Source organism: Pecten maximus, chromosome 7, assembly GCF_902652985.1.
Source record: "Pecten maximus chromosome 7, xPecMax1.1, whole genome shotgun sequence".
Classification (NCBI taxonomy): domain Eukaryota; kingdom Metazoa; phylum Mollusca; class Bivalvia; order Pectinida; family Pectinidae; genus Pecten; species Pecten maximus.
The window spans coordinates 19,720,297-19,733,880 of record NC_047021.1 but is presented as its reverse complement, the minus strand read 5'-3'; the positions used below and the strand labels follow the sequence as shown (position 1 = coordinate 19,733,880).

Sequence of the window (13,584 nt, the reverse complement as noted above, 5' to 3'; positions counted from 1 at the left end):
GAATGCTTAAAGACGCCCATCCGATGTAAAGAGGTTACATTTATTGACAGACAGCTGAAAGACATCCATCCGATGTATAGAGGCTACATATATTGACAGAATGCTTAAAGACGCCCATCCGATGTAAAGAGGTTACACTTATTGACAGAATGCTTAAAGACACCCATCCGATGTAAAGATGTTACATTTATTGACAGAATGCTGAAAGATAGACATCCGATGTAAAGAGGTTACATTTATTGACAGACAGCTGAAAGACATCCATCCGATGTATAGAGGTTACATATATTGACAGAATGCTTAAAGACGCCCATCCGATGTAAAGAGGTTACACTTATTGACAGAATGCTTAAAGACACCCATCCGATGTAAAGATGTTACATTTATTGACAGAATGCTGAAAGATAGACATCCGATGTAAAGAGGTTACATATATTGACAGAAAGCTGAAAGACAGCCATCCGATGTAAAGATGTTGCATTTATTGACAGAAAGCTGAAAGACAGCCATCCGATTAAAAGAGGTTACATTTATTGACAGAATGCTTAAAGACATCCATCCGATGATGTTGCACTTAATAGCCACACAGAACGGTTGGAAGTGAGTGATTTGCCAAATACATGAATGTTTTAACTAAACTACAATTTATGATATTTTCTTCAACAGACACTTCTCCCAAACGATTATTGGCCATACTTAGTGCTGTGTAACACCCGTACGTTCACGTGGACAGTAGATATACGTCACGTGTACCACCATCGTTACTCATCTTAAACACTACAACACATGTAGGTTATGTCCGGTGTATGCTACAAATCATCGTCGGTTCTATTTTGGTGAGAAGGCTGCATCAAAATAGCAGTACCGTCAAGTTTGGTGAATTATTTTTTCCTATGCATCAGATATGTGCTGCTAAGAAAACAAGACATATCTAGCGATAATAATCTCCTCAATATTGGCCAACAACAGAAAGTCAGAACTGTTCAATCACAATACCGCTCAGGAAACCACAACTAAATACCATAACAAACATTACAGGTGTGAGTAAGAGTTTGAAGTAACAAAGCTACTGATATTTAACGACGTTTGAAGTCCGAGGATGACGATTTTTTTTATTGTAAGTGACCTCAATTTGAATTCAAGGAAATTGAAAAGCAAATTCATTAAGAGATCCTAGTCGTGAGTAAGTGTTTGGAGTTTACATGCTATCAGATATAATAAATAAAGTCGGTGGAGGATGTTGAAAATCTATTTATAGTAACAGTAAAGTCAATTTTGATCCAGGAGATTGAAATCTATAGGGTTCAAGGACGATGAGAAAACTAATAAAGTCGGTAGAGCAAGGACATCAAAGATCTATTGATAGTAACAGTGGCCTCAATTTTGACCTCAGATGGGTGAAACATGAACTAAGTGTACGGAGTTTCAGGATAATCATGTAATTAAGGAAGTCTGATGAGCGTGGACGCCAAAAATGTGTTTATAGTACATGTAACATTGACCTCAATTTTGACCCCTGGTTAAAATGCAAAGCTGTACAAGAGATAATGGTTATGAATAAGTGTATGGAATTTCAGAAACAGAGTCTGAATAGTGCAAGTGAGGACACTGGAAATCTATTTTGGTAACAGTTACATCAAGTTTGATCTGATTTGTTTGAAACGAGAACTCGTACAATAGATAATGACTGTGAGTAAGTATATAGTTTCAGGCAAATGGATAATTAAAGTAGAGCGTGGACGCCGAAAATCTATTAAAAGTAACAGTGACCTCATTTTTGCCCCTCGGGTGGTTGAAACGCAAACTAGTACAGGATGTGATAGTTCTTCGAGTAGGTGTATGAACAAGGAAGTCGTTTGGTTACGCACGTATACGAGACAATCCGAACCCCGTCGACTCGTCAGGAAGGGATGATAATTCAGAAATATAAATGTATATGTGATAAGTGCTCTTTCGATGGCAAGTATACATTGTTACATTGTGTACACTCTTGTTTTCATTGAAATTCACAATTAAGTTCCTTTTCTAGCACCATTCCATAAAAACTCTGCCCAAATTGCATGATGCACAAACCAAATTGAAAACAGGCTCATGCACATAAAATAGTTTACCAAATTAGCTGGAATAATCGTCCCGTGATATCAGACTTTCCCAATGCATGATACCCGCTACTGTTATCTTAAAATTCATAAATCCGACGAAAGAAATTCTCCATTCAGCATATATTCTGATACACTGATTAAGAAGTACTTTCTGTTTAACGGCAAAACAGATTGTTAGGGATTCAGTCTAGCTCGGTAATTTGCTCTATGATAAGAAAATATGCAGGTGTGCAGCTGAAATAGGGCATGGCTACATTCAATTGTGTAACTTGAGATAGGGCGTGGCTACATTCAATTGTGTAACTTGAGATAGGGCGTGGCTACATTCCAGTGTGTAACTGAGATGGGCGTGGCTACATTCCAGTGTGTAATTGAGATGGGCGTGGCTACATTCATGGTGTGTAACTGAGAAAGGGCGTGACTACATTCCAGTGTGTAACTGAGATGGGCGTGGCTACACTCCAGTGTGTAACTGAGATAGGGCGTGGCTACATTCCAGTGTGTAACTGAGATGGGCGTGGCTACATTCATGGTGTGTAACTGAGATAGGGCGTGACTACATTCCAGTGTGTAACTGAGATATGGCGTGGCTACATTCCAGTGTGTAACTGAGATATGGCGTGGCTACATTCCAGTGTGTAACTGAGATAGGGCGTGGCTACATTCAGGTATACAACTGACATAGGCGTGGCTACATTCAGGTATACAACTGACATAGGCGTGGCTACATTCCAGTGTGTAACTGAGATAGGGCGTGGCTACATTCAGGTATGTAGCTGAGATAGGGCGTGGCTACATTCAGGTATACACTGAGATAGGGCGTGGCTACATTCAGGTGTGTAACTGTGACAGGGCGTGGCTACATTCAGGCGTGTAACTCCGACAAGGTATAGGGCTATATCTAGTCATGAAATCTAGATAATTTTGACAGAGTTTGGTTACCTGCAGAATGCCCGGAGTAGCTCCACATCAACACCCGAGAACAACGTCCGCTGACTTTTCTGCATGTTGAGGAACTGGGTGTTGTAGTCACCGAAACATGAGAAGGAACGCATCTTTAGTTTACTCGGACACAGTCCTTCCACCGCACAGAACACTGCAAAAGTAAAGGGCAACTTACACAATATTGTAACAACAAAAACAACATAGAATACTGATAAATTAACAAAATCTCAAAATCAAATAAACGAGGGCACAATACTAACAAGAAATGTGGATTTGTATTGTACCCTTGAAAAATGTAAAATAACACTAGGTGTTCTAGAAAGGTTAGTGTCCTCTGCTTCATCGAGAACACCCGCTATAAAAATCTAGGTAAAATCAGGTCACATTCTCAAAATAAGAACTAGGGTGGTGACAACTGGGACAGGTAAACACTGTAGGTAGGGGAAGCAGGGATGCTGCTACCTGGAAATGGAAAAAAAACTATCATGCTTATCATAGAACTTCGTTACGATCTGTTCCGATGGAAAACGGCTGATGTTGAAGAGTCTGTAGTGTCCTTGATTAAAGTTCTCCGTGGTACATCCGATCTTCAGGGTCAATACAAATGTTTGTTATTTTAAGATAACACATCGTCAGTATATCTACAGGTGACATTGAATGACTTTGCAATATAGTCTCTATTACCTGTTCTGATAAGTTATTCACTATCATCGGATTCGTATGAAAACAATAACAGCTAGTCGGCAAACAAAAGCGTACAGATCGTTCCCATGGGTTTACCGAAATTCTATTGGATGATCTTGTCACAAAAGTCAACAACGATGGTGTCGATTAGAAATGTTAACTCCAGTATAGTTCAAAACTTTGTACATGTACTTATATCCCCATTGACTTTTTTTTTGAGGAAAATACACTCTTATCACAAGAGAACGAAGTTAATCTTTAAGTATGGATTGTGGAATGGTAAAGCATTAAGCGTTGTTAATAAGGATGCTTATCTAGTTTAGGAATCCAATATAAACGAGGAAAATCCGCATCCTCCGCAGTATGTGTTATTTTGAAAGATTGTAACACTAAAGAAAAAGTGGACAATGTGTTGGTAGGGCTACCCTAGTTATCAAGCACGTTTGGTTATCAACTGAATTCGGCAACAAAACCGCAGGTGACATATAAAGGGAAAATATAGAGCAATTAAAACCAGAACGAGGTTATAGGTAACCACATGGAAACGGTAGCCTGACATCGATCTGTCCGTCCGTAATCTGTCAAAAGAAGTTCACAACCGCCCGTACCTTCTCCGTGGAGGACAACAACGTCGCCCGTACCTATGCCGCGGAGAACAACAAAGTCGCCCGTACCTTCGACGTGGAGGACAGCTAAGTCGCCCGTACCTTCGCCGCGGAGGACAATTAAGTCGCCCGTACCTTCGACGTGGAGAATAACAAAGTCACCTGTACCTTCGCCGTGGAGGACAACAAAGTCGCCCGTACCTTCGACGTGGAGGACAACTAAGTCGCCCGTACCTTCGACGTGGAGAATAACAAAGTCGCCCGTACCTTCGACGTGGAGAATAACAAAGTCGCCTGTACCTTCGACGTGGAGGACAACAAAGTCGCCCGTACCTTCGACGTGGAGGACAACAAAGTCGCCCGTACCTTCGACGTGGAGGACAACAAAGTCGCCCGTACCTTCGACGTGGAGGACAACAAAGTCGCCCGTAACTTCGACGTGGAGGACAACAAAGTCGCCCGTACTTTCGACGTGGAGGACAACAAAGTCGCCCGTACCTTCGACGTGGAGAATAACAAAGTCGCCTGTACCTTCGACGTGGAGGACAACAAAGTCGCCCGTACCTTCGACGTGGAGGACCACTAAGTCGCCCGTACCTTCGCCGTGAAGATAACCACCATATAAGGACAAAAAACACTATATCTGATACCGTCCTTTTGTGTTCGAAAACGCCACAATCAGGTCATCAGGCCCATATATTAGCAGTCAGAACTATTTTAGGAGGCGAGATCAATCCTTAAATAAGATAGTATCAATCATGTTACTGAAATACACACAGACTTGTCTCGTATCAAACTCAGCACTCCTAACAACTCTACAGACCTGTGCTGCATCTCATCATTCACGGTAAAGGAATTTCAATTTTGTCGGCTTTTTTCAACTGATTCCTAAATTCCACTAACACGTCTGTGATGATTTCCCGGTGTGATGGTGATATACCACCTGTACAGGGGGTAACCTTAACGACGATTCCCTTACCGGCAAATCGCTCCAAACGACAGATTCTGCTGAATCTCAATCGTATCTACATGGAAAAAACTATCGTAACAGTTTAATCTTGATTCTTATTATTTTGTGCGAAGTATCATTTACATTTTGATAAGAATCTATAATAAATCTTACGTGATTATCAAAGCAAACGTAGTCATCAACAAGATTAGGGTTATGCTCATCAATATCAGGGTAATACTCATCAATAACGGGGTAATACTCATCAATATCGGGGTAATACTCATCAATAACGGGGTAATACTCATCAATAACGGGGTAATACTCATCAATTACGGGATAATACTCATCAATAACGGGGTAACACTCATCAATAACGGGGTAATACTCATCAATAACGGAGTAACACTCATCAATATCGGGGTGATACTCGTCAATAACGGGGTAATACTCATCAATAATGGGGTAATACTCGTCAATAACGGGGTAATACTCATCAATATCAGGGTAATACTCATCAATAACGGGGTAACACTCATCAATAATGGGGTAATACTCGTCAATAACGGGGTAATACTCATCAATATCGGGGTAATACTCATCAATAACGGGGTAATACTCATCAATATCAGGGTAATACTCGTCAATAACGGGGTAATACTCATCAATAACGGGGTAACACTCATCAATAACGGGGTAATACTCATCAATAACGGGGTAATACTCATCAATTACGGGGTAATACTCATCAATAACGGGGTAATACTCATCAATAACGGAGTAACACTCATCAATATCGGGGTAATACTCATCAATAACGGGGTAATACTCATCAATACCGGGGTAATACTCATCAATATCGGGGTGATACTCATCAATAACAGGGTAATACTCGTCAATAACGGGGTAATACTCAACAATAATGGGGTAATACTCATCAATAATGGGGTAATACTCATCAATAATGGGGTAATACTCATCAATATCAGGGTAATACTCATCAATATCGGGGTAATACTCATCAATAATGGGGTAATACTCATCAATAATGGGGTAATACTCATCAATAACTGGGTAATACTCATCAATATCGGGGTAATACTCATCAATAATGGGGTAATACTTATCAATAATGGGGTAATACTCATCAATAATGGGGTAATACTCATCAATATCGGGGTAATACTCATCAATAATGGGGTAATACTCAACAATAACGGGGTAATACTCATCAATAACAGGGTAATACTCATCGATAATGGGGTAGTACTCATCAATAACGGGGTAATACTCATCAATAACTGGGTAATACTCATCAATATCGGGGTAACACTCATCAATAACGGGATAATAGTCATCAATAGCCGAGTAATACTCATCAATAGCCGGGTAATACTCTTCTATACCGGGGTAACACTCATCAATACCGGGGTAATACTCATCAATAATATATCCCTATGGGGTAATACTAATCAATAACGGGGTAATACTCATCAATAACGGAGTAACACTCATCAATATCGGGGTAACACTCATCAATAACGGGGTAACACTCATCAATAATGGGGTAATACTCATCAATAACGGGGTAATACTCGTCAATAACGGGGTAATACTCATCAATAACGGGGTAATACTCATCAATAACGGAGTAACACTCATCAATATCAGGGTAACACTCATCAATATCGGGGTGATACTCATCAATAACGGGGTAACACTTATCAATAACGGGGTAATACTCATCAATAACGGGGTAATACTCATCAATAACGGGGTAACACTTATCAATAACGGGGTAATACTCATCAATAACGGGGTAATACTCATCAATAACGGGGTAATACTCATCAATAACGGGGTAATACTCATCAATAACGGGGTAATACTCATCAATAACGGAGTAATACTCGTCAATAACGGGGTAATACTCATCAATTACGGGGTAATACTCATCAATAACGGGGTAATACTCATCAATAACGGGGTAATACTCATCAATAACGGAGTAACACTCATCAATATCGGGGTAATACTCATCAATAACGGGGTAATACTCATCAATACCGGGGTAATACTCATCAATATCGGGGTGATACTCAACAATAGCCGGGTAATACTCGTCAATAACGGGGTAATACTCAACAATAATGGGGTAATACTCATCAATAATGGGGTAATACTCATCAATAATGGGGTAATACTCATCAATATCAGGGTGGTACTCATCAATATCGGGGTAATACTCATCAATAATGGGGTAATACTCATCAATAATGGGGTAATACTCATCAATAACTGGGTAATACTCATCAATATCGGGGTAATACTCATCAATAATGGGGTAATACTTATCAATAATGGGGTAATACTCATCAATAATGGGGTAATACTCATCAATATCGGGGTAATACTCATCAATAACGGGGTAATACTCATCAATAATGGGGTAATACTCAACAATAACGGGGTAATACTCATCAATAACAGGGTAATACTCATCGATAATGGGGTAGTACTCATCAATAACGGGGTAATACTCATCAATAACTGGGTAATACTCATCAATATCGGGGTAACACTCATCAATAACGGGATAATAGTCATCAATAGCCGAGTAATACTCATCAATAGCCGGGTAATACTCATCTATACCGGGGTAACACTCATCAATACCGGGGTAATACTCATCAATATTGGGGTAATACTAATCAATAACGGGGTAATACTCATCAATAACGGAGTAACACTCATCAATATCGGGGTAACACTCATCAATAACGGGGTAACACTCATCAATAATGGGGTAATACTCATCAATAACGGGGTAATACTCGTCAATAACGGGGTAATACTCATCAATAACGGGGTAATACTCATCAATAACGGAGTAACACTCATCAATATCAGGGTAACACTCATCAATATCGGGGTGATACTCATCAATAACGGGGTAACACTTATCAATAACGGGGTAATACTCATCAATAACGGGGTAATACTCATCAATAACGGGGTAATACTCATCAATAACGGGGTAATACTCATCAATAACGGAGTAATACTCGTCAATAACGGGGTAATACTCGTCAATAACGGGGTAATACTCATCAATAACGGAGTAACACTCATCAATATCAGGGTAACACTCATCAATATCGGGGTAATACTCGTCAATAACGGGGTAATACTCATCAATAACGGGGTAATACTCATCAATAACGGAGTAACACTTATCAATATCAGGGTAACACTCATCAATATCGGGGTGATACTCATCAATAGCCGGGTAATACTCATCTATACCGGGGTAACACTCGTCAATAACGGGGTAATACTCGTCAATAACGGGGTAATACTCATCAATAACGGGGTAATACTCATCAATAGCCGGGTAATACTCATCAATAGCCGGGTAATACTCATCTATACCGGGGTAACACTCATCAATAATGGGGTAATACTCATCAATAACGGGGTAATACTCGTCAATAACGGGGTAATACTCATCAATAACAGGGGTAATACGGATCTATTCACTGATCTGATGCAATATAAACGTATTTATTAAGGCACTTTATTCCAGGAAATAGTTTGGCCATCGGACCTATTGCTAAGGATTGTAGCATTATAATTGGTATTTGTACCAGACTTTTGTGGAAATCGCACATGAATATAAATAGTCTTCTATTTTGATTGGTTCGCTAGCATTATTTACACGAAGTGATTGGATACCTGCCGTCTATTATGTCACCATTCGTAGAGGTACCATTGGGGAAATTTTGCGAACAAAATGGGATTGATAGCATTAGAGAGATCCCGAATGTCCGCACAGGATGTTGGACATTGTTATTCTATTGCACACAAGCTGGTCCTGTTGTTATGATCGGAAATCGATAAAATCATAGACATTCTTATGAGAGCCAGCAGGCTCACCTCTCCTAAATAAATTCTCAACATAACCACGCAAGCTTCAACATACACATCTATCTCAAACTTTACTATAACTGCTTACTACATGTAATACATAATGTTGTTGGTAGCCCTCTTAGCTTTTTGGGAAGCCGGTACTTTTCTTTTCTTTTGCTCGTAGATTAGTGTGACGTCACTTCCGATTGAAGACTTAATCGCTTTGCCATCGAATGATGGTGCCAGTGACGGATGTTCGTCGCTTGTGATGTTGGCCAAATGTTGTTACAAGAAGAACAGTGATTACCAAACAAGCTGTTCGTTGTACACAAGCTTTCCACATGAGTTAGGGATTACGAGCGCTTCTTTACGAGACTATGTAATTGGAAAGTACATTTGGAGAAACAAATGGGTCGCATTCTTTTTGTCCGTGCTTTTATTTTTTGTAGCGTCTTTCAACAAATCACAAACATCTCCTTATTGATATATTGCCTTGTTGCTTAAACGTTTTTACTAGCGTAACGTGTTCTAATGCACGTGTCGAGTCTGACCCTTGATCACGTGTACCCTGCTGTCCAACGCTCATATAGCCCTCTCACCGTGGAGATTACTAGTGATGAAAAATGTAGAAATTTGCTGTCTAAATTGTAAAGCAATGAAAGGCACGTGCTGGCTGTTGATGTTGGTGATGAGGCTGTGGACGGGTGGCGGGGGTATTCTAGACTCGTGAGCCAAACTGCCCGACAGCGCCACGAGATAACACAGAGTAATTGAAACAGTATAGTCCATTATAGACTATCCATCCCCGACAACCTTGCTTGGGCAGTTAACCAACAGACAACATACATGTGTCTCCATGTGTCGACAACAGCTATCAACGAGTCTGCGACAAAACTCAAATCTATTGCATCCAGTGATCGTATGTTGTGAGTAAAATACTGACCAGAGCGGAGAAAATATCCGGAATTACCGAATGTTTTGTCGTCTGAGAGACCTTCCAGTTTCGAGCAATTGTGTGCTTTGTAGATCTATATATGGAATAGAATACAAAACTCGTAGATAATTGTACGATGGATTAGGTCTTAGACAATAAAAACTGCTGTACTCTTATCTAATTACGAAAAAGGTTGTTACTGCAGTGGAGCTCTATATATGGTTTTGTTCTATAAACACTTCTGTTCTTTGTTTAATTATCTGCAGAACAAGTATTGTATTAGGGTAAAAATGAAGGAATTAAGGTTAAGTGGTCGTCCTTAGCATGATTAGCTCGGCGTAGGTACTGTCACGTACCATATACATTTATGATACAGCGAAAAGGTGGAATCCATCGCTAAAACCACACACATTTTAAATGTAAAAATATTTTCCTGGAAAAAGCTCTGGGCGTAGAAGATAACTCGCTTTACGCCAAGCCTTCTCATCAGACCTTTTCACACGGTCTTTACGCCGGGCCTTCTCATCAGACCTTTTCACACTGTCTTTACGCCGGGCCTTCTCATCAGACCTTTTCACACGGCCTTTACGCTGGGCCTTCTCATCACACCTTTTCACACGGCCTTTACGCCAAGCCTTCTTATCAGACCTTTTCACACGGTTTGTTCGCCGGGCCTTCTCATCAGACCTTTTCACACGGACTTTACGCCGGGCCTTCTCATCAGACTTTTTCACACGGTCTTTACGCAGGGCCTTCTCATCAGACCTTTTCACGCGGTCTTTACACGAAGCCTTCTCATCAGACCTTTTCACACGCTTTTTACGCAGGGCCTTCTCATCAGACCTTTTCACACGGTCTTTACGCCGGGCCTTCTCATCAGACCTTTTCACACTGTCTTTACGCCGGGCCTTCTCATCAGACCTTTTCACACGGCCTTTACGCCAAGCCTTCTCATCAGACCTTTTCACACGGCCTTTACGCCAAGCCTTCTCATCAGACCTTTTCACACGGTTTGTTCGCCGGGCCTTCTCATCAGACCTTTTCACACGGACTTTACGTCGGGCCTTCTCATCAGACCTTTTCACACGGTCTTTACGCAGGGCCTTCTCATCAGACCTTTTCACACTGTCTTTACGCCGGGCCTTCTCATCAGACCTTTTCACACGGGCTTTACGCCAAGCCTTCTCATCAGACCTTTTCACACGGCCTTTACGCTGGGCCTTCTCATCACACCTTTTCACACGGCCTTTACGCCAAGCCTTCTCATCAGACCTTTTCACACGGTTTGTTCGCCGGGCCTTCTCACACGGCCTTTTCACACGGTCTTTACGCAGGGCCTTCTCATCAGACCTTTTCACGCGGTCTTTACACGAAGCCTTCTCATCAGACCTTTTCACACGGCCTTTACGTCGGGCCTTCTCATCAGACCTTTTCAAACGGCCTTTACGCCGGGCCTTCTCATCAGACCTTTTCACACGGCCTTTACGTCGGGCCTTCTCATCAGACCTTTTCACACGGTCTTTACGCCGGGCCTTCTCATCAGACCGTTTCACCCAGTCTTTACGCGAAGCCTTCTCATCAGACCTTTTCAAACGGCCTTTACGCCAAGCCTTCTCATCAGACCTTTTTCACACGGTCTTTACGCGAAGACTTCTCATCAGACCTTTTCAAACGGCCTTTACGCCAAGCCTTCTCATCAGACCTTTTCACACGGTCTTTAAGCCAAGCCTTCTGATCAGACCTTTTCAAACTGCCTTGACGCCACCTTCTCATCAGATCTTTTCACACGGCCTTTACGTCGGGCCTTCTCATCAGACCTTTTCACACGGTCTTTACGCCGGGCCTTCTCATCAGACCTTTTCACACGGTCTTCACGCCTTAACAGTCGGATTCCAATCTTTACCCTCTAACCACCCGACAGAGTATTAACAGTCGGATTCCAATCTTTACGCTCTAAACACCCGACAGAGTATTAACAGTCGGATTCCAATCTTTACCCTCTAAACTCCCGACAGAGTATTAACAGTCGGATTCCAATCTTTACCCTCTAAACTCCCGACAGAGTATTAACAGTCGGATTCCAATCTTTACCCTCTAAACTCCCGACAGAGTATTAACAGTCGGATTCCAATCTTTACCCTCTAACCACCCGACAGAGTATTAACAGTCGGATCCCAATCTTTACCCTCTAAACTCCCGACAGAGTATTAACAGTCGGATTCCAATCTTTACGCTCTAAACACCCGACAGAGTATTAACAGTCGGATTCCAATCTTTACCCTCTAAACTCCCGACAGAGTATTAACAGTCGGATCCCAATCTTTACCCTCTAAACTCCCGACAGAGTATTAACAGTCGGATTCCAATCTTTACCCTCTAAACACCCGACAGAGTATTAACAGTCGGATTCCAATCTTTACCCTCTAAACTCCCGACAGAGTATTAACAGTCGGACCCCAATCTTTACCCTCTAACCACCCGACAGAGTATTAACAGTCGGATTCCAATCTTTACGCTCTAACCACCCGACAGAGTATTAACAGTCGGATTCCAATCTTTACGCTGTTAGCATTATAAAGACACATTTTAAGCAGATTACTTTGAAACTTTGGTCTTGAAAAGCCAAAAAAAAAAAAACGATCGCGAAGTTGAAGTTGTGACAATCCTGCCACTTTCCCCTGGTGACAGGTGTTACAAAAATTGATGATGCCCCACCTCCTGTCGTCATAGAAACAAATTAGACCACGCTTAATCGACTGTTAATTAAGTCCAAGTTTCAACAACGAAATGTCATCGTCTAACCTTTAGGATCCAGATATAAAATGCATCACGTAAACAAAGCACGTCTGTGTCAGGAGAGCATCGTCTTACACCGTCATCAAGGCCAAGGTCAATTTGAATATACGTATTTGGGCGAAAAAAGGTTTTAACGATTAGCAAATGCAGTCATACTCTTTCATGTCATGTCCTATTGAAATTGTTAATGATAATGATTTTAAATTAAAATCACAAGATGAGTAAGACGACATGGCGTACACTAAACGTTTGTTAACAATTGTTACCATAATCGTGATGTAGACATTTAGGGTCACATTTCTAGCGCGGAAAGTTCCTACTTGTATCTCTACAACGGCTACATATTACCGTGCGTCTCAAGTAAAGTCACCCTACATATTACCGTGCGTCTCAAGTAAAGACATTCCTACATATTACCGTGCGTCTCAAGTAAAGTCATCCCTACAGATTACCGTGAGTCTCAAGTAACGACATTCCTACACATTACCGTGCGTCTCAAGTAACGACATTCCTACACATTACTGTGCGTCTCAAGTAAAGACATTCCTACGTATAACCGTGCGCCTCAAGGAAAGTCATTCCTATATATCACCGTGCGTCTCAAATAAATTCAACCCTACAAATATTACCGTGCGTCTCAACGAAAGTCATCCCTACATA

At 41.2% G+C, this 13,584-nt stretch overlaps 1 protein-coding gene across 3 annotated transcripts in view; it reads right to left on the bottom strand.

Annotated features, from left to right (window-relative positions):
* Positions 1-13,584, bottom strand: part of LOC117331829 — a 63,831-nt gene that overhangs the window by 23,568 nt on the left and 26,679 nt on the right. For all 3 annotated transcript variants that reach the window (XM_033890751.1, XM_033890750.1, XM_033890752.1), the window contains exon 2: positions 3,045-3,198. In XM_033890751.1, coding sequence (XP_033746642.1) covers positions 3,045-3,198 — 154 coding nt within the window. The remainder of the gene's footprint in view (positions 1-3,044; positions 3,199-13,584) is intronic.